Here is a 27905-nt window from a genome sequence, read left to right as displayed (position 1 = left end):
GTAGATTGTCAAAATTTAATAAGTTTCAAATGAGATAATAAAAGCATTACATTTAAAATAGAGCAAGCAGTTGATACGAACAGCGAAGTAAATATTATCAGATATCTGATACGAGTAATCTAGTTGAATATTTAGTTCCACGAAGCCCAATGATTAAAGAAAGGCAGGAATACTCCTGGGTTGTACATTTCTTGTTGTCTAACAAGAAGAAAAGAAAAACATAAGAATGTCTTATAAGAAATAACTTTTTCTATCACCAAACTTAAGGAGTCATTTATTTCCTGGGTCCTGACATAGGACATGTTATGTAACGTAATAGCTGTGACTTCAGTTGGAATTCCGCGAAAACAGAAACAGCATGTTGTTTCTCTGGAAGTACAGGAAAATAATAGACAATCTTTTCTATTTCTGAAGGCATTTTGAAAGTGACCTGAGGGAGTATGATTTTTGGAACATTATTTTCTAATGATCTTACAGGAGAACACAGTCTTGAGGTATAACGAGGTAATATATGCCCAGGGCTGAAGACTGGCTTTTATCTGTCCCGAATAGAGGGCCCCTCCATTTCCACGTGGGCCTCATGGGGCTGGCGAGTCCCCTTTGGTGGTAAAGCCCTTTCCTCCCCTCTGGACTGAGTCAGGAAAGGACTCTACTTTGTACCAGAAAGAGGTACCCTTTGTCTCATTCCCCACGTGTGTGCCTGAGCTCACCCTCTTACCTCTGCCACATGGCATGTGCTTGGAATTGGCGGGGTGAGGCCACTCACCCTCTATATTAGAATCAAGTCTTCACCTGATTCCATTTGTAGAGATCATAACCTGCTGAGATATTCAGCCCACATACCGTTGGCTCATCACTTAACATGGCAGGGCCAGTGCTGCTTGTTGGCCTGTCCTGTCTTTGAGGAGGACGATGCCCGAGGGTAAGGACCAACCTCTGAGCAGCGTGGAGGCTGGCAGAGAAGGCAGGGTGCTGGGACGCCCAGCAGTAGTTTGCAGGCTCACACCACAGTGTGTAGTAAAATTAACCAGTGGGTTGTTAATAGGTTTGGGTTTTTTTTGGTGTGTTTGATGAAACAGAATACAAAGTATCAATGCATTACTCATGATAAAGGTAAATATTGTTCTGTGAAGCTTTTGTGTCCATTATTGGTGTGGGTGTCTGTGTGTGTGTAGGTACCGTGTATGTGAAAGGGTTTCTCACCATGGGTTGTAGTCAGAAAGGTTAAAAGCTAAAGCTTTATACTAGTAATGTAAAATGCATCTGTGTTTTCTAACTTTTGCCTATAATCTGTACATAACAGGAAAAACATGCATTTTTTCCCCTTAGTAATATAGGAGCAACATTACTGTAATGCAGTAATTTCTTGTTTTAGTAAAAGAACACGAATAAAAATAAACTTTCTTTTTCAGGAAAAGTATTCTGTCAGAGTATGTGATGCTCTAAAACAAGAATCATATATAAATTTCTAGCCCCATCTGCTGGAATATGTTTTCTGTGGCCAGAAAAATGAAACATGGTGGTTTTCTTGGCTTTGGTTTTGTTTTGTTTGGGTTTGGGTGGTTTTCTTTTAACATTTTAAAATAGAAAGGCCTAAATTTAAGTCTTAAATCCAATAACTATTTTAGGTTGGTTTGGCACATTTATTTAAGAACAAGTTGTTGATCCCCATGCTAGAACCTGAAATTTGGTGTATATTTATATTTAATGCTCAAAAAATAATGGTTCATTATAGAAATCCAGAAAAAGACATGTCTGAAGATGAAAGCTTCTTGCAGAATAACAACATCTTTAAATAATAGGGGGAAAAAATGCAAAGATGACACACACTCTTTCCCTTTACCAAGTGGATTTAAATACAATCTTGAAATTGAAAAACAAAGGAAATAAAACCCAAAAAAGATATTTCTAACAAGTCAAATTGGAAAACCTTGTGAATCATCTATTCACAGAAGATTCATAACTTAAACAGAGACTCACATCCCAGATGTTTAAGGAGGATACAGAAAGTAGTGTGGCGAGCCATGTAAGTTATGTAACGTAGGCTAAACCAAATAAGCTGTGAGACATTGGCTAGGACTCTGAGCCAAACTAAACAGGAGATGGTGAGAGAAGGAAAGGTGACCATCTTCAGAAAATCTGCAAAGATCCTTGGAATGACTAAGTTAAAAACAAATTGTGTTTAAAAATTTATAACCTGACTCTTTGGAGCTCAGCATATATTTTCTCATGGAAGTAGTGGTTGAATGCTTTGACTTGTCCCACTTTTTTTTTAAATTTATTTTATTTATTTATTTTTGGCTGTGTTGGGTCTTCGCTGCTGTGCGCGGGCTTTCTCTAGTTGTGGCAAGCAGGGGCTGCTCTTTGTTGCGGTGCGTGGGCTTCTCATTGCGGTGTCTTCTCTTGTTGCGGAGCACGGGCTCTAGGCACACGGGCTTCAGTAGCTGTGGCAGGTGGGCTCAGTAGTTGTGGCGCACGGGCTTAGTTGCTCCGCGGCATGTGGGATCTTCCCGGACGAGGGCTCGAACCCGTGTCCCCTGCATTGGCAGGCGGATTCTTAACCGCTGCGCCACCAGGGAAGCCCGACGTGTTCCATTTTTGAGAAGGTAAAATAGTATACGTTTTTTTAGCACAGATGGGCCTGGTCAGTAAGAAAGATGATGGTGAAGCCAGGCACGAACCAGGGAGTGGGAGGGACTGCATCGGCTGGAGAATCACGCCCCCCGCCCGCCCCCCACCGACCCTGGTCAATTACTGCTAGATCTTCCACTGGAGCGAAAGATGGTGGAAATCTGGATTGTGCGTCAAATGGCCATTTATTGTTGATAGTTTGTTCAAATCTTGAAAACACTATGTGGGTCAGCTCTTGAGTTGGATGGTTGTCTGGGCTGCCAGTTTACGGCAATGATTCTAGAAACAGTCGGCAATGCCGTTTCTAGTACAGTTCTGGGAAACCCTCCGCTGGACTAGCTGTCGACCTTCTCCTTATCTCCTGTCTTCTCCTTCGTGCCGCCTTCTCTTCCCACTCCAGCCTAAACTAAGCATGTCAGCTCTAGCAGCCCCAGAGTCACTCTGACATGCAACCTAATGCACTGGGATTTTGCTTAGCAAACTTGAGTAAGTTTGTCAGCTCTTGTAGGGTAGAGCCTGCCTGCCATGGCCTTACCTGATGCTTCTTTCCAGGATTCCTTTCTTTCAGCCAGCTTAATCTCACATCCTGCCAGCTCTTTTTAACTCCACGGAGCCTTAAAAGAACAACTAGTGCTGGCACTTCTAAACCTTAAGCACATAACTGATTCCTATACTCCAGTAACCAGCTTTACTTTGACTGTATGGGTCCATATGTTTTTGTAAATTAACGTGTTCTTACCTTCATAATGAATACGGGAATCAGCATATCAGATATCTGCAACAGGAGGATCCTGCATCCGTTTAGCTCACATTCAGTGACAATTTCAGCTTGCTTGTCTGACTTTTAATTTTTCCTCTAATTGAATTAAAATCAATTAGACAATTGAATGTTTTGCTTATGAGTGGATATTTTACGGATTTTAGGTTTCTCAGGTCCTCCGTTTATTCCTCTGCTACTTTTTAAACCACACATTAGAACTGTGTAACAGATGGAAGAAAAAGCAGAGTTAGGTCATCTCTTGAGAAAGAGCCAGGAGTTAGGTAACAAAAGTGGGAGGAAGGAAGAAATTTATGTACTACTTTTCTTGAATTTCATACTAGGAATGTAGCAGAAAGGGAAAGAATTTAGGAGCCAAGATGAGTAAATCCTAGGAATAAATTTTGATTTAGTGACTCATATACCTCTTTTGATACATATGGGCCAAAGCACCATATGTATCAAAGACAGTAGAATCACTAATGTTCTGATTAATAGACACTAAAATATAAAATTACGAACAAATGAAAATTCAGATGTAAATCTGATAAACTTTTGATAAACTTTTTAGCCTCCCATAAATTTTGATGGTTTAAACATACCTGCATGTGCCGTAATAATAAGTATTATCTAAAAAATGTTGAACATTTGTGCTAATCATGGTTCTGAGCAGTTGACATTCATCAGCTTGTTTAAACTTCACAACAACCCTATCAAGTAGGCATTATTGTTATTCTGATTTTTTTTTTAATGAATCTAATTCTGTGCCTGAACTCTTAACACCTCTGCCGATAGCTTTTGAACTTTATTGACCGTATTCCATAGTGAGAAATTTATTTTACATTACAGTGTATATGCAGTGACCCAGGATACCTATATAGACATATATGTGACAGAAAATGTCATAAAATAAAATTTACCCTTACTATGAATTATGTACTCTAATATTTTCTGTTTTATTCTGTTTAGTTTATTTATTTATTTATTTATTTATTTTTTGCGGTACGCAGGCCTCTGACTGCTGTGGCCTTTCCCATTGCAGAGCACAGGCTCTGGACGCGCAGGCCCAGCGGCCATGGCTCACGGGCCCAGCCGCTCCACGCACGTGGGATCCTCCCAGACCGGGGCACAAACCCGCGCCCCCTGCATCGGCAGGCGGACTCCCAACCACTGCGCCACCAGGGAAGCCCCTAGTTTATTTTTTTTTTAAGCTGGTTTGGGCCGACTAAATTGATATCAGGACTCACTAACGGCTTGTGACCTACAGTTTGACAAAAACACTGTGTGCTGTACCATATGCTTACCATATGTATACTGTATAGCTACACACAATATAAATGTATGCATGTACACACAGGTAAGACTCCTAGTGCAGAAATCCAAAGCACTCACCAAACCTGGACACATTCTCAGATTCACAGAACTTTTAACCAGAGTACAATTAACTAGAGTAAAAATTTCTGTAATTCCTTAGTAGATTCAAAGTAGTCTCTGCCTGTACAAGGCTAGTGGCAAATTATCAAATGACCTCAAATAATAATGCTGCTGTGAAAAAGAACCATGGAAACTCAAGGTTGGACAGACTTTAACTAGCATCTCATCCAGGCGCCTTGTATGGTGCCTAAATCCTCTCTATTTTTTGATCAGTCTGTGCTTGAAGCACAACCAGCAGGTGTGGCTCCCTGTTCTGATAGCCCATTCCATCTCTTTGACTATTAAGAGAAAGTTCTTGCATAGATTGAGCTGAAATCCGCCTCCTTGTAACTTCTTTCTCTGCATCCTTCTCACATCCTTTGTCTGAACCGTTGAAATGTTTGGATAAAACTCTCGAGTGCCAGCTTTGCAGCACGCCATCCTCCCTGTAAAGAGACAACCATCACAGGCACCTCTTGGTAACCCATCTCATTCTCTTCTCTCTGGCACAGGACCTGATGCGCTGTACTGCGTTTGCAACCGCAGATGAATACCATCTTGGAAGTCTCTCTCAAGACCTGGCCTCCCATGGATATGTTGAAGTAACAAGCTTGCCTAGAGGTACATCTTCTTGAACCTGGGGCCAAGTATGTTAAAATGTATTGGAAAATAATTTTCCTATGATAACTGTCTTAAATATGCATTTGTTTAGTTTTCATTTTCTCTTTCTTTTATAAATTTATTTATTTTTACTTTTGGCTGTGTTGGGTCTTCGTTGCTGCACACGGGCTTTCTCTAGTTGCGGTGAGCAGGGGCTACTCTTCTTTGTGGTGCACGGGCTTCTCATTGTGGTGGCTTCTCTTGTTGCGGAGCACGGGCTCTAGGCACGCGGGCTTCAGTAGTTGTGGCACGTGGGCTCAGTAGTTGTGGCTCACAGGCTCTAGAGCACAGGCTCAGTAGCTGTGATGCACGGGCTTAGTTGCTCCGCGGCATGTGGGATCTTCCCAGACCAGGGCTCAAACCCGTGTCCCTGCATTGGCAGGTGGGTTCTTAAACACTGAGCTACCAGGGAAGCCTCTCATTTTCTATTTGAAGGATTATATCATAAAAGTGGCGTTGAATCTCTTTATACAAATGACATACAAAGATAGGAAATTTAAAACATATTCACAGAGAACTTAGTTCGAAGATTAAAATCAATATGGTTTATTCAGCTGTATTTATAGGATCACTCTTACTTGGGATGATCAAAGGCCATGACACTTCATTTCTGTCACGTTAAAAAGTTATTTTAGTATTACAGAAGAACCATATAATTGATAGAAATGTTGGGGAGAGCCTTTAAAGAAAAATTTACCAGTACAGTCCAACACTTTAAAACTAACAGAATTAGTTAAAAGATAAGCTCAATGAATATTTTAAAAGAGAATTAAACTGAGAAGATTTTAGGATAGTGTGAGGAAGGCTTCTTGAGAAATCACCTGCTTTATGTTTAAAAAATGACTTGGAACACTTTGATGGAAGATTCATGAATTTACCTCAAAGTAGCAAAAAACAGTAGGTTGAAAACCTCTCTGCTACAGAGAAAGTTCTTAAAAGAGTCACCGACCCTGTAAGAAACAATCGAAATGTCATTGTGCTTTCTCAGCCTTGATGATCTGAACCAACTGTTTGTACTATTTGGTGGCAAAAAACGAACATAATTGACTTAGAAAAACAGAGCTATGTCCAGGGCCTCTAAGAAGGAAAATTGCCCTGCGGTATTCTTGGCTGATTCCAGAGGCTGTCGGCAGGGTGCCCCTGTGCATCACACACTTGGGGGCTTCTCGTACTATTCTCACTGGCCTGGATCTTTCCCACTTCATTTGTGGTGGTCTTGGCTATATGGGTGAGCCTTGCCCTCTATAGATGTAGAACTCAAGGAAGTGTGATTTCACCAAAGAAAAGGAGTTTAGGAGTTGGTCTTTTTCTGAATCCCCCGTTCCCCAACCTCTATTAGGAGCTCTGAAGCTTTGAGGATCCTAATTTTATGTTAAGAAATTATGTTGGTGGGAAAGAAAGATTCTTTTTGTGGCTGCACTTCTATTCAACAATTCTCTCCCCTAAAAGGACAGATTGTGGTAAAGAAATGAAAATAATTGGAAGTGAAACATCAAAAGATAGAATTAGAAAATGTTGAATTTCCAAATGATTCCGAGGTGCGGCTTTTCCAGTGTCTTTTTCTCCTGAGATCGTCCCTCCCACCTCCTGCTTTGCAGTAGCAATTTAATGAACAGTCTGTGAAACAAATCTTAAATACAAACACACGCATCGAAAACTATGCTCTGAGGATATAGCAACTTCTAATTTGTGGGAAAAGGATTAAATATTTCTGTTTTCTGAAAAGGGTTATTTTGTATTTTGTTTTCTATTAAAATGTATTTAGTTTCAAAAAAGAAATTATGTAACATGTTACATACTAATATTAGTATATTTATTAATTGATAGACTAACATGTTATTTATAGTTTACATTATACAATATTTATATACTTATAATAAATACTACTAAACTAATATACAAAGTAACTACTTACTGGTGAATATTTGTATATGTATGTATTTAATATTTAAAATGTTAAAATATTTAAATAGTTACAGGTGATTATCATGGTAGTTCTCATGATTAACTTTGAAATCAGATATGTTTTGAAATGGACTGTATCTTTGTTTCTGTATGTTTTCTATTTTCCACACTTTATACAATATAATTTAAAATTCAGTGGAAAGAGTAGTTTGAGAATATTAAAATTATATTATTAATAAAATGATATTTAAAGGAAGAGAATATATTAATGGCGCTTCAAATTTTATTTTAAATTACTTTTACAGAAAGAAGTTTAATTCTTTTTTCTTTTTTTTAATTGAACTATAGTTGATTTACAGTGTGTTAATTTCTGCTGTACAACAAAGTGATTCAGTTATACATATACATTCCTTTATACAGATACATTCTTTTTTATATTCTTTTCCATATGGTTTATCACAGGATATTGGATATAGTTCCCTGTGCTATACAGTAGGACCTTGTTGTTTATCTGTTCTCTATATAATAGTTTGCATCTGCTAACCCCAAACTCCCAGTCCATCCCTCCCCCACCCCCCCAAATTCTTGAACCTTAGTTGTGCTGATACTAAGACTTTAGTAATTATCAACTGGACTAGCGATTACTGAATCAAAATGGGCGTGAATGAGTTTTAAATAGCACTAATAATAGTGTCACAGGTTGTTGAATATTTTGTTCAAGTAATTTCTTATGGTCTTTTCATTTTCATATATTAAATACTTTTAGAAACCTTAGTAGAAAAATGGACAGTGTGTTGTAGAGCACTTCATGGTATATGAAGCAATGATCACAAATACTTTGTTAAAAGTTTATAGGTGACTTAAATCTTGTGTCACCTTGTGACATAGCTTTTTGCTCATTTATCACAGATGCAGCAAATATTTTGGTGATAGGTATGGAAAATTCTGCAAAAGAAGGTGATCCTGGAACAATATTCTTCTTCAGGTAAGACAAGAAAGCAACTCCATTGGAAGATGGGCTGTGGCCAGGTAATGTGTTCCTCAAAGATGCAGGTGTACCTTCTCTCTTAACAGAAGATGTTTCAAAATTTATTTGTGATTTAAATTTATCCTTTGGTTCTTATTTGAATAGGAGAGTTTGTCACTTTTAGGTATCTGCTGGTAAATCCTCTTATGAAATAAAGAATTTTCCCCCCTAGGGAAAAGATTAGGGATTTTTTATTCATTTTGTTCTAAATTAACTTTAAGCATTATGTCATCTTTGTATCATATATGCAAGTTTTTCGCACTGCTCATAATTCATGACAGTAAAGGGTGCACTTAACACGTTATAAAAAGAGAGCATTGGGGGGCTTCCCTGGTGGCGCAGTGGTTGAGAGTCCGCCTGCTGATGCAGGGGATGCGGGTTCGTGCCCCGGTCCGGGAAGATCCCACATGCCGCGGAGCAGCTGGGCCCATGAGCCATGGCCGCTGGGCCTGCGCGTCCAGAGCCTGTGCTCCGCAATGGGAGAGGCCACAACAGTGAGAGGCCCGCGTACCGCAAAAAAAAAAAAAAAGAGCATTGGACAAAGCTAAGGTCAGGAACCACTGGTGGAAATAATGGTGCCCTGCAGAACACAGGGATTTAGGGAACCGAGTGGACTCCCCCCAGCTTCCGGCCTTCCTGAGAGCAAGAGACTGAAGGAAGCTCAGGCTGAGGTCATTAACAGAGGCCCATTCGGGTAACTTGGTGTGTACTTGCCTTTATTGGTAAATGTGGGTTTTCATTTACTAAGAATATGTAAGCATCTTATTTCCCGTTCATCTTCAGTGCCCCTCATCAGGTGCGTGCTACCTGCCCCGCTGTCTTTCTTCCTTTTCCATCTTCGCCCTCTGAAGCTAAAGTTTTAGATCACCTTACCTCTCTGGAGACTTCAGACTGGGACCCTGATCCACATACATTTATTCCTTTTATTTAAAGGTGTTTTTTTTTTTTAAGGTTGTTTTAATACCAGATGCTCCAGAGTAGCTGAGTGGAAGTGGTAATGATAATAGAAACCATTTAAAATAATCTCATCCTCACAACATTTGAGGAAGATCTTTTATTCCCAAGGGTCAGAGGGATTAACTGAATTACCCACAGTCAGAGGACTAATAAGTGGCAGAACAGAAATACATGGAACATCCATGAGAATCCAGACTTTGATGAAGTTTCTGTGGTCTTAGTTCTTACAGTTGATGATAACTGGAAGCTCTGTCTTTGTTCCTGTGGATGCCTTACTTTCCTTGGACATAATCAAGAGTTCAACATTTAGTGCCGGTAGAGAAACACCCCTTTTGACTTGAGTAAGGAATTTGGATTTCTGAGGTCCTCCAGATCAGCATCATCCAGTAGAAATACAACGCAAGGCACAAATGCAAGCCACGAATGTAATAATATATTTTCTTGTAGTCGCATTTTTAATTTAAAAAAAGATGAATTTAATTTTGACCAACACTAATAATAACATCATATATTGCCTGAAATTAATTTTACTGGTATATTTTATTTAACCCAACATATCTAAACTATTATCATTTCAGCATGTAATCGGTCAACAATTTTAGTGAGATTTACATTCTCCTTTTCATACTAAGTCTCTGAAACCCGGCGTGTATTTTCCACTTATAGCAGCTCTCAGTTTGGACCAGGCCTGTTTCAGGTGCCCGGTAGTCACGCGTGGCTTGAGCACCATACTGCAGAGTTCCTGGGATCTCTCATCTGCCTTGAGGTGCTTCTCTGAACCAGCGCTCTGGCTGTGGCCTTAAACACCTCCCAAATCCATATCCTGAGACCCCACCCTGGCCTTTTGCCACACTCACTGCTTGGTCTCCCTGCCTGTCTTCTCACCCCACCAGCAGTCTGTCTGTCTGTTGGTAGGCAGAGCAATTTTTCAGTGGGTAATTCTGATCACTATACTGTCCTTAAAATTCTACGGAATGTGACCAAACGCCTTGTCACAGCACGAAGTTCCTTCAGGGGTTGGCTCTTCCCCGCCTCTGACCTGAGTGCCCTCCCCTTCCCCTCATCCGCAGCCATTCAAACTACTGGCTCTTTATTCTGAAACGTTGCCTGCCCCCCTTGCACCTTTTCCTGGAGCCTGGGGTATTTCCCCAGGGGTATTTCCTCGTTTTCTCATTTGGCTCTGCTAGTCCTTTAGGAACTGTGGCCCTCCGGTGTACATCCACCTAGATTCTGCGTAACTCTGTTACAGCGTGGATCACACTATTGTAATTGGTGGTCCGTGGATCAATGTTCTCTGGATTGGGACTTCCTTGAGCAGAGGATTTAGACCATACTCATCTTTGCATCCCAGATGCTAAGCACAGACCCACACACATACTAAGCACATTGCTCAAGATGGTTTGAAGAATGGTAATGGGAACATCATATTTTTACCATTTATTGATGGATGGATGGATGGATGGATGGATGGCTGCGTTGGGTCTTCGTTGCTGTGCACGGGCTTTGTCTAGTTGCGGCGAGCAGGGGCTACTCTTGGTTGCGGTGCGTGGGCTTCTCACTGCGGTGGCTTCTCGTTGCGGAGCATGGGCTCTAGGCACGCAGGCTTCAGTAGTTGTGGCACGTGGGCTCTAGAGTGCAGGCTCAAAAGTTGTGGCACACGGGCTTAGTTGCTCTGCGGCATGTGGGATCTTCCCAGACTAGAACTCGAACCCATGTCCCTCGCATTGGCAGGCAGATTGTTAACCACTGCACCACCAGGGAAGCCCCTACCTTTCTTTCATTTCTACCCTTCCTTCCTCTGGTGCAATGACCCAGAGCTGTAACTCCTTTTTCTTTTTTTTTTTCTTTTTTTTAATTTACTACCTAAAACAGCTCAACACATCAGACTTCAGAAATCAAAACAAGTTCCCTAACAGTTTTTAGACTTAAATTTTGTCAAAGGCAGACTTGGATTGTGAGGGCCTCCTGTGGCATTGTTGCAGGTCTACTCTGAGCACTGTAGGGATGGCTGGCATGATTTCATAGGTGCCTTTACCATCTGAAGCTTTAATTTATCTCAGTCTCTTTATTCCACAGATATTAAAAGCATGACCCTTTATTCTTTTCTGATAGCAGAATCTGCCTAATGAGAGCTAATGAGACAGGTCTCAAAAATTTCCTTATTCTGATATCTGTACACCAGAATTGAATCAGGGTACTTCTGTGGTGCGCAGTGGTTGGGAGTCCGCCTGCCAATGCAGGGGACACGGGTTCAAGCCCTGGTCTGGGAAGATCCCACATGCTGCAGAGCAGCTAAGCCTGTGTGCCACAACTACTGAGCCTGTGCTCTAGAGCCCATGCTCCACAACAAGAGAAGCCACCGCAATGAGAAGCCCGCACACCACAACGATGAGTAGCCCCCGCTCACTGCAACTAGAGAAAGCCCGCATGCAGCAACGAAGACCCAGCGCAGCCAAAAAGAAATTAATTTAAAAAAACAAAAAAGAATTGCATCAGGTATGAAAGAGTTTAGATACCTGAAGTTACATGGTTTTACAATAATAGTTGTTTATTCTGCAAACCACAGGAGAAATCCATGAATTTTTGAGGGGTCAGGTTTTTTATCAGAAATTCAAAAAATAGCTTTTGTTTATCATATCCATCCAGGGACCATCATGTCAAATCAATAATAAATCATATTTTTTAAAATTGGCCTTCTAGATGCATTCTAGAAGCTACCTAAGCATGGCTTTATGTGTGGCCCTAAAGAATGTATTCCACCTTTAACGTAGTTTATTCTTTTAAACCAGGGAAGGAGCTGCTGTCTTCTGGAATGTGACAGACAAAACTGTAAGTATAAATAAAGTGTGAAAGTATTAAAATTTAGTTTTCTGAGAATAAATTGTTAATTGGCACTTAATAATCTGAGCAATTGGAAGATAAATTAACAGATAATCCTCAGTTTATTTGCTCTGCATTATGTGATGTTGATTCTAGCACTGTCATCTTCCAAAATTTTCTTTTTGACTTAGAAGTTTCCTACATTTTCCATTCTCTGAGCACACAATAATTTGTGGAAAATCAGAACTATCCTAGCTACACTGCAGACAGAAGGAAGTATACTTCTCATGTGATAACCTACAAAATGAGTAATGTACACACAGTTCACTGGAAGCTGGCTGCACTGAGTCTTATTTTAGATCAAGTTTTCTAGAACTTTTTAGCTCACTGGAAATAATTTCTTCAATATCCCGATCATGATTTGTTTAATACAACCTTTTCAGAGGCAGTTTGGTAATACATATCAAAGCTTTATATTTAACTCAGCAATTTTACATCTAGAAAGTTATCCAAAGGAAATAATCACAGTTATATATGATGATGTATAGAAATGTTCATCAACACATTATTTACAATAGCAAAAATGAGAAATAACCAAAACACATAACAATAGCAAGTTTGTTAAATACATCCATAGTATGTATTCAGGATGTACATACTACAGCTCTTAAAAGTCACGTGGGAAGAAACCAGTTCCTGAGGAATTGCCTGTGTATATGCTACAGTTAAATTAAAAGAGCAGGTTACAAAATATAACCAATATAATGTCAGAGCTGGTAAAAAAAATATGCCTCATACAAACCCAGTTTTACTGAAAGGAGATACACACATAGGGGGCAGGGGGAGGGAGACTGGGGAGCGGTTTCCTGGAGAAAAGGAAATATAAATGAGCAATAAATGTAAGAAAAATGTACAAATTGGCTATTTGAATTTGCAAAGATGTAAAAGGCTGACAATACCCAGTGTTTTTTAAGAATGCGCTCATTAAAAAAATAAATAAAAGAATGCTCTCATAGGCACAGATGTAGAGAACAAACATATGGACACCAAGCGGGGGAAGGGGGGGCAGTGGGATGAACTGGGAGATTGGGATTGACATATATACACTGATATGTATAAAATAGATAACTAGTAAGAACCTGCTATATAAAAAAATGAATAATGTTCAAAAAAAAAGAATGCTCTCGTAAATCTTTGGATTCTAAAGCTGGAAAAACTGTTTTGGAGAGCATTTTAGAAACATTTATCAAAATTATAAGTGTGCATGTCTTTTGTTCCAACAAATCCTAAAGAAATATTCCCACAAGTCCTTGAAGATACACGCATAAGGCTGGCACATGTGACATCGTGATAGTAGAGAATGGGAAAAAAAACCCATGGATGGACATTTAAGACGGTTAAATCAATTACGTTTCCTCCATGAAGGAGAATCGCATTGAAAATGTTCATATGTACAGTATCATCCCATTTATATAGAAAGCAAACTAAATGTACATACATATACAAATAGGGAAAAGTCTGGAAGGGTATGCACCAAGTTTAATGGTGGTTACATTAGAGGATTAGAAATTCAGGAGACTGACTATACTGCTGAACTGAACGAATAAGCATTTTCAGAACTCTAATGGAAAACTGATGAATTCATAAAAGTGCTCACAAAAGATCAAGATGAAAAAAAATTAATTACATGGGACTGAGTGAACTGATGAGGGTGATTATAATTTTTGTGACTTTCTGTTTGAATTAAAAAAAAAAAAATCCCACAAGGACTCAGAGGCAAAAAATACACAAATCAATTTTCACTGCAAAGTGAAGGAGCTGTTACAGTGGAGGATTCCTGGACTGAATGTCAATATTATGACACAGTGTGAGTGTGTTTCATGTTTGGTAATTGCAATCATTGTTGCTTTTGTTGTGGCCATCCAGTTACAATGCTTGGTGTCAGTTTATCTCTTGTAAAAATAAAATACAGTGTGTGTGTGTGAAAAAAAAAAATTCGGGAGAACAGAGAGAGAATCACTTTCTATACCTCTGTGTTTAAATTTTTACAAGTGTGTTACTTAAACTTTTTGTTTTGAAGATTTAAAGAATACAAACCATAATGTTATTAGGGGTTTTCTTTGGGTCGTGGGATAATGGGAGGTTTTGTTCTCCTCCTTAAGCTTGTCTGTGTTTTCCAAATGTAAAAGCAAATGAATATATCGTTCCAATTAGTTTAGTATCACCATGAATTTGCTTTCTCCTTAAAACCTAAAGAACAGAAGAAATGGTATCAAATGTAATTTTAAAAATGTTATAAGCATTAACTCTATAACATTATCCTGTACTGAGGGAGTCGGTTATAATTTCAGGTTGATCTTCCTTTTCTTCTAGATGAAGCATGTGATGCAAGTTCTTGAAAAACATGAAATTCACCCCTATGAAATTGCATTGGTGCACTGGGAGAATGAAGAGCTTAACTACTCAAAAACAGAGTAAGCAACTTTTTATCAAGTTTATGAAAAGGGTGCTTGGAATAACTAGGTACAGCAGTAGAGAAGATAAATTATTAACTTGGAGACTAATTTTAAGAAAAAAGTTATTGGTACAAATACAGAGCTGAAACAATTAATAAATATTAGTGGGTAGATATTATTTTTATAGCTTCTCAGGCTACCCATAAATTAAAACAAGTAGATAGTATAACCCCAAAATAGAAAGTTTCCTAAGCGGCCAAAATCAGTAATACGGTGTGCCTTCGTTAGAATGAACCTGTTCAGTTATTCTAGTAAAGTCTTCTCTGAAGTAAATCCTTTTTGCTTTTTTCCCATTGACTTTGAGTGTAAAAAGTATAAAGTATAATGACAGGGTGCTCTAAGAGAACCACTTGTGGAAATGGGGGTACCACTGCTGTACCACTCTCAGGTCAAATGTATGGGTAGGCAACGTACTGACCAATTTCCATGTCACAGCAAGGGTGCAAAAATGAGGAGGGATGTTAGGGCGGAGAGAGAAGGCAGAATGAAGGTCTTTTCTCTCAGGGAGGTACTGGTCTAGTGGAATGTGAGAAGGAAAAAAAGTCTTTGTATTGAGAAAGGAAGCGACACAAGCAGAGCTTTAGGGAAATTTGGAAGAGACACCAGCTATAGAAAGACTAATTGGGATGAGAGCAAAGTGATAATAGACAGCGATGAGCTTTCCTGTATCGTCTTCTCGTCCACCAACCTTTGTCTATGTCTTCTGGTCTCACGTATCTCGTGAAGGTTTAGCCTCTACTTTTCCTATTTGCTTGTGATACTTACACTCCCAGATTCCCTCCCTTCCCCCCTCCTCCCCAGTCGCTCCAGAGTTCTCTACATATACATCTTGGTTTGTCACAGCTGCCTCATCTCCCTCCCCGTACTCACCATGTCCATGTGATTTCAGATTATACTGTGTATAGTTACATAGTTTTATATTCAGCATTTTTTCACTTAGCAAATTATTGTAGTCATTTTCCCTTTTCTACTAAATATCCTTTCAAAACATGCTTGTTCATTTTTGTTGTGTGAATTCCTATAAATGAACCGTTCTTCTGTTGAACTTTTAGTTTCTTTCCTGATTTCTTACTATTCAACATTTGACCATAGAAAGTTTTTTTTTAATGTATATCTCTGTTCATTTGTCTTTTTTCTTTAATAAATTTATTTATTTATTCATTTATTTATTTACTTACTTATGGCTGCGTTGGGCCTTCGTTGCTGTGCGCAGGCTCTCTCTAGTTGCGGTGAGCGGGGGCTACTCTTTGTTGCAGTTCACAGGCTTCTCATCACGGTGGCTTCTCTTGTTGCAGAGCATGGGATCTAGGTGCATGGGCTTCAGTAGTTGTGGCATGCAGGCTCAGTAGTTGTGGCACACGGGCTTAGTTGCTCCGCGGCATGTGGGATCTTCCTGGAGCAGGGCTCGAATCCATGTCCCCTGCATTGGCAGGCGGATTCTTAACCACTGCGCCACCAGGGAAGTCCCCATAGAAAGTTTTTTGTACACAAATCTTTCCTTGCATCTTTGATTATTTCCTTAGGATAAATTCCTAGAAGTGGAATTACTTGGATCGTATGGTATAAGAACATTTGTAAGACTCTTGATACAGATTGCCAAAATGACCTCTAGAAAGATTATAAAGATTATTTTTCAAAAGAAAAAAGGTACTTTTTGCGATTTAGAAACTACTTTTTTTTCTTTTCTCAGGGGACAGTCAAAACTTCACAGAGGGGAAATCAAGTTAAATTCAGAGCTAGATTTAGATGACGTCATTCTAGAGAAATTTGCTTTCTCAAATGCTCTTTGCCTTTCAGGTAAGTTACTACTACTTATCAGAGACGGTATCACATAGTTTTCATTTCATCGAGGGAAGCTGAAATATTTAGTAAAGACTTTGACATGTTTTCGCAGAGCACTCAGCAAAGCCTTATAATTCCTTTTCCTTTTTTTTCCCTCCAAGAGAAAAATATATGTAGCATAGAGTATAATATATAGTATCTGTGCTATAGTTATTCATTCCTTATTGGTATTGATAAAGCTTACCTCTCCAAAAATATTCTTTTATGTTGTTGCTGTTATTATTATTATCACTACCTTTGTTTTTCCCTCTCCTTCTCTCTGAGATTGTTAGTCTTAGATTGTCTCTAATCCAGGCAGAGAAAGCACAGCCTTCTGTGATTGGGCACAGGCCTCTATGTAGAAAAATACACTCTGGTTTTTCACAGGAATGGGACAGAGAGTCACAGTGGCTCTCAGTTTTTTCGGCAAGATCCATGCACCTGAATAGAACTGTAGAAGTTCTCTAAGAAATGTTCCTGCCACCAGTCTGCACTAGGCTGCTGCTGTGGTGGACTGCACATACCATCCAGGAGGCTTCGGGACTTCTGAGCTGTACCCACAGCCCAGAGTGGAGGGAAGGTCAGGAAGGCCTGATTTCTGCCCCTCTACAGAGCCACCCTTCGTTCCTCTCAGCTTCTGAGATGCAGTAGGAGAAAATCAGGGATTCTACCCAGTGTAGTTTTGGTCTGCGAGCAGGGCTTGGAAATCCACTCAACTTTCTTCTGTCTCTTTCTTTCTACCTAGTGCCATCTTTTGTAATAATAAGTAACGACTCTTAAATTTCAGTCTCAAATTTTTTGGACATCTGCTTCTTAAACTATTGTTGAAATGGCAGTGAAGGTACTGTGCAGTTTTACATTTTGTAGAAACATGAATATGATGATAAATGTTCTATTGTTAATTTTTTTTCCCCCAGTGAAACTGGCTATCTGGGAAGCATCACTGGATAAATTTGTTGAATCTATTCAGTCGATTCCAGAGGTAATTATACAAATTTTATGCTTGTTTTCAAGGATTGAGTTCTATTGGGGAAAAATACAAATTTCCCACTATAATGATGAATTTAGAAGTACAATAAAGTAATAATAAACATTAAGAAAGCTGCACTGAATTTAAGCAGGAAAAAAAAAAAACCCGGTTACGTATAAAATGATAAAATAAGAAACCTTTTAAAACTTAAAATTCAAGTTACTTTTCTCTAATGGTATAGTATTTTTAATGTAACTGAATTGAAGGGAAATAAAATGAAATGTTTCCTCTCTAAGGAAGGAAATTATGACCACTTTTCTCGATTAAAAAGTGTCTTGACAAATTACAAGGAAAATAGTGGCATGAAAAATGCATCTAAAATTATATCAAAACTTCAGAATACATTAAAAATCATGCTTACTGTAATTAACTTTGTTTTTACTGTGAAAGAATAATTATACTAGGGAAAAGAGCCCCTGGTTTTTCATTAAGCGATTAGGAATGTACGTCATAGAAAATGCTAGTGAGAAGGGAAAGCTGTGTACGTATGTATCTATTTTCCCCTCCCAAATAGGCTTTAAAAGCTGGGAAGAAAGTGAAACTATCTCATGAAGAAGTTATGCAGAAAATGGGTGAACTCTTTGCCTTAAGGTAAAATTTTCTCTGTAAATGAAATATTTCATATATTTAACCATCTCCAGAAAATATCCCTGTAGCTGTACAGTAAAGAGCGAACATTTATATCTGTATGGGAATTGCAGCTGTTTTTATTTCATTCACTATAGGCATGGAGAACTCTTACCCATTAGAAGCAGGTGGGCTGTATTAGGACTGTACTGGAAGAAACTGTGCATGTGCAAGAGAGACCATAATTACTCTACGTTAAACCTACGTCAGCGAGCGTAGTAGGTGTTATTCAAAGGTGGAAAGATGCATTCTAGAATTTGGACAAGGGTAATTCTCAGTAAAAGTATATCACTGCATCATAACGCTGAATAGACCTCATTGCTACGGAAAAGTGATGTACCATATTTCATCGACTCTGAGACACCATACGACGCCACAAGAAAGTGAAAGTGCTGCCCACTAACATACGAGACAACGCTTTTTTATCACAGAATTTTAATTTTGCACTACGGAAATAGCTCTCAGTCTTATTTGGATGTAGATTGATCACATTTCCTCTTGGGCACACATAAAAAGGAAAGAATAAGAGAAATAAGTCATCTAAGGCAATGACAACTAAGTCTCAACTGCCACCTGTAAGACATCATCAATTTTAAAGATGCCTCCCACTTTCAGAGATGTTAAAATGGGAAGAAGAGTGTCTTAAAATTGATGAAATATAATAGTACGTCGTTCAAAATTAAGTTAAAAGGCCTTCAGTTTATTTCATTCTTGTAGTTTTCCCAAGATTTATGGAATGAAACACCCTGAATCTTGGTGTTATTCTCACTAGGCAGGATTCTCAGTGTTTCGGCCCTTGTCGTGTGTGGGGTGAGTTACTGGAGTTCCTTGTCAATAGTTTACCTAAGAGTTGCTTTTCCACATTCTCCTTAGTTACTTGCCCTGGAGAGAAGTGGTCCAGTGTTGCGTCATCTAGGCCCTTCTCAAAGCTCAGGGACCCTAACTCAGGGCACCAACAAAAATAAAAAGCCCTGCATGAGAGCGTCCCACAGCACATCTACAGCCTTGAGCTCGCTAAGAAATGGGGGAGACAGACTCCTCTCCCCTCTTCTCTTGGTCATGCGAGCAGAACTTGATGTAGCGAATTATAATACTAGGACTCAGAAATTAGGACTTGATATACTTAGGTATGTGAATAGTTTCGTAGAGTCTTACTGTGGTTATCCTGAGTTTTCGTCTCTTTACAATAAGAGTGCTTATGTGTTATTCAAAGGAATGTGGCGAATCTATGACGAGAAATAGAAGTAGAAATGTGGCAGTCACAGCTTATACATGGTATGATCCTACTTGTAAGCAAACAACATAAATATTCATCTCTATCTTGATACGTATACATACTACCAGACACGTAGGTGTATGTGCACGCACACACACACACGTGCACGTGTGTGCATGGAAGCAGATCTGGAAGGACACAGGAGAGTATTGGCAGGGCCGAAAGGATTTGATTTGTTAGGGTAACGGGCCTACCAGTGTTTTCTGAGTTCTTCTCTAGGGTTTTTTTTTATAGTGAACAGCTATTTATGTGTTACTTCTATAACATAAATTTTTGTTTAAAAGCAAACTCAGGCCTCATATGTAAAAAAGGTAGAAATAGAGAGTGTGTGTGTTTGTGTGTGTGTGTGAAACTAGCAGCGGCTACCCTCAGGGAGTGGGAGAAAGGGAAAAATGGGGATAAGAATAAGAGTAAGATTGGTCAATTTTTACCTTTTTCTGTCTTTTTTATTTTTGAGCCATCTGATTACCTATCCACACACACACACACACAAAAATATATGTGCATGTATATTGTAACAAATTTTAATAAAGAAGCTTAGAAATTTTTTTTTTAATAAGTTTATTTATTTTGGCTGCGTTGGGTCTTCGCTGCTGTACACGGGCTTTCTCTAGTTGCAGCAAGCAGGCACTACTCTTCGTTGCGGTGCACAGTCTTCTTATTGCAGTGGCTTCTGTTGTTGCGGAGGACAAGCTCTAGGCGCGCAGGCTCAGTAGTTGTGGCTCACAGGCTCTAGAGCGCAGGCGCAGTAGTTGTGGCGCACGGACTTCGTTGCTCCGCGGCATGTAGGATCTTCCCAGACCAGGGCTCAAACCCGTGTCCTCTGCATTGGCAGGTGGATTCTTAACCACTGCACCACCAGGGAAGTCCCTAGAAATTTTTTTAATTGGGTTTTTTTCTCTCTACTTCATAAATGTTAATATAAAGATTGAATTAATTTGGTTGCACATTTTGAAAATTTTTTGTTTACATGTTTCTCAGAAATATTACAAGAATCAGCATTAAAAACTACTTTTGGGCTTCCCTGGTGGCACAGTGGTTGAGAGTCCGCCTGCCGATGCAGGGGACACGGGTTCCCCGGTCCGGGAAGATCCCACATGCCGCAGAGGCTGGGCCCGTGAGCCATGGCCGCTGAGCCTGCGCGTCTGGAACCTGTGCTCCACAGTGGGAGAGGCCACAACAGTGAAAGGCCCACGTACCCCAAAAAAAATAAAAAATAAAAAAGCCTACTTTTATAAAGCACCATGTAAACAAGAAATAAACTTATTTACAAAACAGAAGTAGACTCACAGACATAGAAAACAAATCTGTGGTTACCAAAGGGGATGGGGGCAGATAAATTAGGAGTTTGGGATTAATATAGCCACACTGCTATATATAAAATAGGTAAACAGCAGGGACCTACTGTATAGCATAGGGAACCATACTCAATATCTTGTAGTAACCTATAATGGAAAAGAATCTAAAAAAGAATATATATATATGTGTAACTGAATCAGTTTGCCATACACTTGAAATTAACATAACATTGTAAATTAACCATACTTCAGTCATCAATCAATAAATATCTTCTTCAAAAAAGAAATAAAATAGACCATGCTTTTTAATTCAAGATAAAAATTAAAAGTTAATGATTTTCCTTTTTTTAAGACACCATATAAACTTGAGTTCAGACTTCTTGATCACTCCTGATTTCTACTGGGACAGAGAAAATCTGGAAGAACTTTATGATAAAACTTGTCGGTTCCTCAGCATTACGCGTAGAGTTAAGGTATGTATTTTGCACTTCTACTGGAAGTGACACAGTGTCACCTATAAGTTGTATGACTGTGTGAAGAGAAGTTTTTAACTAAGTAAATGTGTTTAACTGCTTTTGGGGAAATGTCTTGTTTGACTTCTACTCAGATCTCTAGATCTCCCGTTCTAGTTTTCCTGTGTACAGACAGTTTTCAGCTTTCACGTCACAGGATATTCTGATATTTGCTCTACAGACTAGATAAGGTTGGTGAGAGTTTGGAGGCCTGGTGGTCTGTTAGGAAGTTTCTCATCAAGTTTCAAGCAAGAGTTCATGGGGTCCAGAACTTTACTGGTGGCAGTGAGAACAGAAATGAATTTTTAAAAGAATCCTTTAAGACAAATGAACTGGTTGGTACTGGGAGGCCAGGGAGAAGGAAGAATAAGGATGACTGACGTTTGTTGTGGGTGACAGGTAGAAAGATGGCAAAACGTAGAGAGGTTGGGGGGAGGGGAGGAGCCACATTTAGGATGTGTTGAGAGTAGAGTAGCAAGAAGACATCCAGTTAGAACTGTCTGAAAGCATTGAGAAGCGTGGAAGAAAAGTTGAGGAGGGAGGAAGCTGATGGAATGATGGAAGTGCGTGGAGGGCGTCACGGTGGAGGTAAACCACACGGGAAAGAGAGCAGAAGACAAGATGGACAGTAGTACCATGTGTGTGCATAGTTCTGTCACATTTAATCACACGTGTAGATCCAGGTAACCACCAGATCTGGATACAGAACTGTTCTATCACCACAGAGATCTCCCTTGTGCTTGTCCCTTTATAGTCACACCCTTCCCTCCCCGACCATCCCTAACCGCTGGTAATAAGTAATCTACTCTCCAGCTCTATAATTTGGTCATTTGGGGAGTGTTCTATAAATAGAATCATACAGGGTGTGACTTTAAAATGGGCTGTTTTCAATGAGTATAATACTCTTGAGATCCATCCAAGCCATCGCCTGTATCAATCCCTGCCTTCCTGTGAGTTACTTAGCCATTTGGGGGGATTCCATTTTGATTTATCTGTATTGTTTTTGAGTGTATCTCTTTGCATAGATACTTAGTGGTTGCTCTAAGTGTCACATTATACATACCTAGCTTATCACAATCCACTGGTTTCAGCATTTTGCCAGATTAAATCAAGCGTGGAAACCTTACTGCTCTTTACATCCCTTTACTCCCCACTTTGAGAACTTCATCAGTGTTACAATTTTTGCTGCAAACATCAAACATAATTTAGAAAACTCACGAGGAGACGGAAATCCTATTGTATCTACCCCCATTTTTATTCTTTCTGTTCTTTTTTTTTTTAAACGATTTTGCAAGATTTCTTCTTTTATTGTTTCTTTTGTTTTAAGAACATTCTGTAGCCATTCTTTCAGGGTAAGATTGCAAAAGCATAGTCTCTTAGTTTTTCTTCATCTGAAAACGTCTAGATTTCCCGTTTATTCCTGAAGGAGTTTTTCACTAGGCAGAGGATTCCAAGTTGATAGTTCATTTCTTTCAATACCTACAAATTACTGTGTCACTTTCTTCCGGCCTCCATGATTTCTGAGGAGAAATCTACTATCTCTCTGTGACGTGAATGTCAGACCTTTAATTATACTCCAGCAAGTCTTCGAGGCTCTCTTTATTTTTTTCCTAATCTTTTCAACAAATGGTGCTAGAACAATGGGATAGTCATAATGAACCCTATCCTTTACTTCACACCATTTCTAAATGAGTCAGAGACCTTTTAAATATAAAAGCTAAAATTATAAAACCTCAGGAAGAAAATATAGGAAAAAGGCCTCATGACCTTGGGGAAGGCCAAGATTTGTTAGGGAAAAAAAAAAAAAACATGCACCTTGGGGAATGAATTTGATGAGTTGAACTTCATCAAAACTAAGACCACTGCTCTTTGAAAGACACTCTTAAGAATATGAAAAGGCAAATCACAGGCTGGGAGGAAATATTCTCAATATATAACCTGACAAAGGACTTGTCCATAATAATCAAAGAACTCTTTCTACTCAAGGGGCTTCCCTGGTGGCGCAGTGGTTAAGAATCTGCCTGCCAATGCAGGGGACATGGGTTCGAGCCCTGGTCCAGGAAGATCCCACACGCCGCAGAGCAGCTAACCCTGTGCGCCACAACTACTGAGCCTGCTCTCTAGGCCCACGTGCCACAACTACTGAAGCCCGCATGCCTAGAGCCCGTGCTGCACAAAAATAGAAGCCACCGCAATGAGAAGCCCGCGCACCACAACGAAGAGTAGCCCCCGCTTGCCACAACTAGAGAAAGCCTGTGTGCAGCAACGAAGACCCAATGCAGCCAAAAATAAAATAAATAATTTTTTTAAAAAAAGATCTATGCATTAAAAAAAAGGAAGAACTCTTTCTACTCAAAAAGACAACCCAGTTTTTTAAATGGGCAAAAGATTTAAACTGACGTCTCACAAAATATGTGAACGGCCAAATGAACGTGAGAAGATGTTCAACGTTATTGTTTACCAGGGAAGTGCAAATTAAACCTGCAATGCGCTGTTACTACACACTCACTAGAATGACTAAAATTAAAAGGACTGACAATACCAAGTGTTGGGAAGGATACAGAGCAGATGGAAGTATCATACATTACTTGGGAATGTATGATACTTTACTTGGGAATACTTTACATTACTTGGGAATGTGGGAATATACATCGTTACAGCCACTTTGCAAAAACAGCCCGGCAGTTCCTCAGAAATTTAATTGTTGTGTTACTATACGATCCAGCAATTCCACTCCTGAGTATTTACTCATGAGAAATGAAAACATATGTCCTCACACTGATTTGTACCTGAATGTTCCTAGCACCTTTAGTCATAATAGCCAAAAACTGGAAACAATCAAATGCCCATTTGTAGGTGAATGGATAAAGAAATTGTGGGATAGCCATACAGTGGAGTACCACTCAGCAATAAAAGCGATGAATTACCCATCCATGCAACAACATGAATGAAATCAGGATCATTATGCTGAGTGAAGAAAATCTAGACACAAAAGAATACATGCTGTTATATTTATAGGAAATTCTAGAAAGGCTAATCTAATCTATAGTTACAGAAAATAGATCAGTGGTTCCCTAGGGCTTGGAGGTGGGGTGGTGGGTAGGGCAGTAGATTCCAAAGGGGCACAAGGGATCGTGGGGTGATGGAAACGCTGTGGTGTTACTTACATAGTGTCTATCTGTGAAAAGTCTTCAAATTGTATACTTAGAATGGAAACAAGTGCAGATTACTGTATGTAAGTTATGCCTCAAGGAAAACTTGAAAATAAACCTTTTGTGAGAATTCTCTAATGACATTAAACAAAAGCGTCAACCTTGATGAGCAGCCGTATTTACTAGGGACGAATTTGAAAGTGCTCAAGAGTTATGGCTTTTGGATGTCTCCCCTTTTTCTCTTGGAATGAAGATGTTTAGTGGAACCACGACCGTTGGGGTGAAGTATAAAGATGATCGCCACCAGGCAGATGCATCAGACCTCTTCTGATGACCAGCCTGTTGTGCTGAGTTAAGTCAGTAACGGTGGCTGAGCAACAACCAAGGTAAACCGGCTGCCTGGGAAGTGTGCGCTCCAGCATCCTCGCCCTGTCCCCACCCCCATCCTGTGTCCTTCCTCAAATCACGGCACCTTTGATGCCCACGGTGTCCTTCACATGTCCCTCGTGGACAAGAGTACAGGAAAAGAGAACAGAAGCACTGAAGTCACCAACGGTGAAGGTGGTTTGAGCAGGAAACATCCTGAGTGTGTGGTCCAGAGGAGGAGAAGTGTAAAGATAGGAACTTACTCAACATGAACACTGCATTTAGCGTGAAAGCCACAGCTGAACATGAGGAATGTTAAAACAGGATCGATCGTGAACATTGACACGCAGTGAAGTAATCAACTAGCTGGACCAGCATCACAGTGCCAAGTAGGAAGGGGAAACCTGGAGAAAGTGCCTCTGCGTCTTCACTTTGCTGAAGCAGAGGGAGGGTATGTGCCAGGAGGGCACTTGGGGTTCGCTGGGGACAGTGCTCCTCTGAGTGGAGAGGCTTCCTCAGTCCCCAGTGTGGGGAAATTGATCGCAGCCCAGGGAGCAGGTGGAGCAGGTCCCCTCAGTCCCCAAACTGGAAGAGCCCCAGAACAGGTCAGTTCCGTGGTATTTTTCAAAAAAATCTTATGTGAGTTCTGTATAACTATAATGCTGCTGACTTCCGAATCCTTAACTGAGTACCTGGAATAATGCGTACATTGCACTTAATCCGTGCTGTAAAACAAGTGGAAAATAACTCAGGTAGTGTCCTGAAGAATAAAAATAAAGGTCTGTTTCAATCGGGCGCCACTTGCCCATGTGCTTCTGCAGTACGTGGTGCGCACTCCTGGGGGCGGCAGTTCACGTACCACGTCGTACTGATCTGATGGCACCACGGATTCAGTGCCTTTGTGAGAAGCCTCTCCTCACCTTCTCGGTGTAGCCTCCTCACAAGGCAGGGAGAGAGCACCCACTCTGGTGTCTCTGCCTCTCCTTGTAAGGATGTTAATTTAGACCTCCTCTAAACCTAATCACCCCCAAAGGCCTCATCTCCAGATACCATCACATTGGGGGTTAGGACTTCAACATGAATTTTGGGGGAACACGAACATTCCGTCCATATTACCAAGCAGTCCCTGGAAATCCACTTTAAATTTTCTTTACGAGCTAAAATTTGTTTCTTTTAAATTGTGTTTTATAAATTACATATTTCTTCCACATCCTTATTGGAATCTGTGTAGGAACTGGGGCAAGGTGGCTAAAAGTAGAAGTAGCAGGTATTCAGAGGGGAAAAGGGGATTTATATGAAATTGGAGCTGCACTCGTGAGATTCCCCCTCTCCTTCCTTAAAACACAGCAGCGAAAGAGGTAGAAGCTGCTTTCCCTGTAAATATGTGATGGATACACTCCCCTCTAGAACGCAGGCTTCATGAAATCAGAGAACAGGATCGTCTTCTTCCTGGCTCCCTTCCCGCTTCTTGGCAAAGGCCTCACATAGAATATGTGCTCCATAAATATTTGTAGAATTAATCAGTGATTAAGAGTTCAAAATGAAACTCACTGTCTTCTCCCAGAAAATGCAGTTGAACCTTCTCTATTTCTGTCTCAGCTAATAGCACGACCACCTGGTCAGTCAAGCAGGAACTTGAAACTCACCATGGTTTCCTCTTTCTCCTTCATCTTCCACATGCAGTCAGAGCATCCTTTCGTTTTCTCCTAAGTGTCATGCATTCATTGCCAGATATTTATTGAAAGTCTCTACGATAGGCCCTGGGCTGGTGAGACAGGGAGGGATACCAAACCGACCCGCCTCCTGCGCCCTGACGGCTGATGTGCATCTCCCACCCCCGTTCACCCTAATACCTTCTTCTTTGTCTCCCAGCCTCTAGGCTGGGCCCTGTAGCCAGAAGACAGAGACATATCTGTCTTATTCACCATTTCATCTCCTCTGCCCAGCACAGTATAGTAAACATTGAACAAATATTTTAAGAGTGGACAAAGGACTCCCTTACCTGCAGAAGAAAGTTGCAACATGATCGTGCTATGTATTCATTTCTACTGCGGCTGCAACAGATTACCACAGACTGACTTAACACAGATGTATTATTTTACAGTTCTGTAGGTCCGAAGTCTGACCTGGGAGTCACTGAGCCAAAATCAAGGCGCTGGCAGGGCCGCGTCCCACTCCGGAGGCTCTGGGTGGGAGCCACTTCCTGGGCTGTTCCAGCTCCGAGGGGCCACCCACTGCCCTTGGCTCAGAGCCCCTCTTCCATCTCGCATCGCTGAGCTCTTCTGCCTGCCATTCCCACTTTTAAGGACCCTTGTGATTGCCCTGGGCCCACCCAGATAATCTAGGATTGTCTCCTTATCTAAAGATCGTCTGACTTAACAAGCTTAACTCCTTCCTGCACAGTCTTAAGTATCCCTTGCTATGTAATACTCGTGGGTCCCAAGGATTAGAATGTGAATATCTGGGGGACCATTACTCTGCCTACCACCTATGGTCTGTAGTACCTCTCACAATTCAGTACTTAACCTTTTTTTAACCTTACCTCCAAGCACTTTCAGGTTTTTCGCTATCTAGCTGTACTTGCCTCCATGCTGTTTCCTCTGCTAGAAATACTGTCCCCCTGGCACCCCACCTTTTCTTCCTGGCACCTGCCTATTTAGAGCCTACTTCACATTTACCACCTCTGTGATCCTGTCCCCGTTTTCTTCTGCTCCATCATCTGTGCGCATGAAACACGTCTGATTCTGTAACCAAAGGACATAGGAAGCATATGTTAGTTGGGGCTCCCTTGCTTGCACACGACAGAAGGACAATTGGAATGACCTTACTTATCCCCGTGTACTGGCTCACGGGACTGAGAAACAGGGAGCAGGTGTGAAACGGAATGTCTGTTGCACAGACCCAGACGGGTCACCAGGACTGTTTCTTGCCTCAGCATCCTCCGTATCCATTTGGCCTCATCCTTTCCTTCTTGGTGGCATTCTCTCGGCGATGGGGGGAAGGGGTGTGGGAAGAGGGAATATCCGAGCGACATTTTACTCTGCCTGGCAGCGTCAAAGGACTGGGCCACGTGTCCGTGCTTTGACCAGCCATGTGATGAGGCAACTGGGCCTCACAGTTGGCCAAGCCTGGGTCTT

The 27905-nt window shown here is 40.5% G+C and overlaps 1 protein-coding gene across 2 annotated transcripts in view; it reads left to right on the top strand.

Annotated features, from left to right (window-relative positions):
• The window catches only part of RMND1 (required for meiotic nuclear division 1 homolog), a 39705-nt gene that overhangs the window by 6924 nt on the left and 4876 nt on the right, over positions 1-27905 (top strand). For both annotated transcript variants that reach the window (XM_029224138.1, XM_029224137.1), the window contains 8 exons: positions 5314-5422; positions 8276-8351; positions 12140-12179; positions 14544-14644; positions 16377-16483; positions 17425-17489; positions 18052-18128; positions 21091-21211. In XM_029224138.1, the coding sequence (XP_029079971.1) occupies positions 5320-5422; positions 8276-8351; positions 12140-12179; positions 14544-14644; positions 16377-16483; positions 17425-17489; positions 18052-18128; positions 21091-21211 (690 nt within the window). In that variant the 5' untranslated portion in view covers positions 5314-5319. The remainder of the gene's footprint in view (positions 1-5313; positions 5423-8275; positions 8352-12139; positions 12180-14543; positions 14645-16376; positions 16484-17424; positions 17490-18051; positions 18129-21090; positions 21212-27905) is intronic.

This window comes from Monodon monoceros, unplaced genomic scaffold, assembly GCF_005190385.1.
Source record: "Monodon monoceros isolate NGI ecotype Baffin Bay Population unplaced genomic scaffold, NGI_Narwhal_1 Super_Scaffold_15, whole genome shotgun sequence".
Classification (NCBI taxonomy): domain Eukaryota; kingdom Metazoa; phylum Chordata; class Mammalia; order Artiodactyla; family Monodontidae; genus Monodon; species Monodon monoceros.
This window is presented reverse-complemented; position numbering and strand designations above follow the sequence as displayed.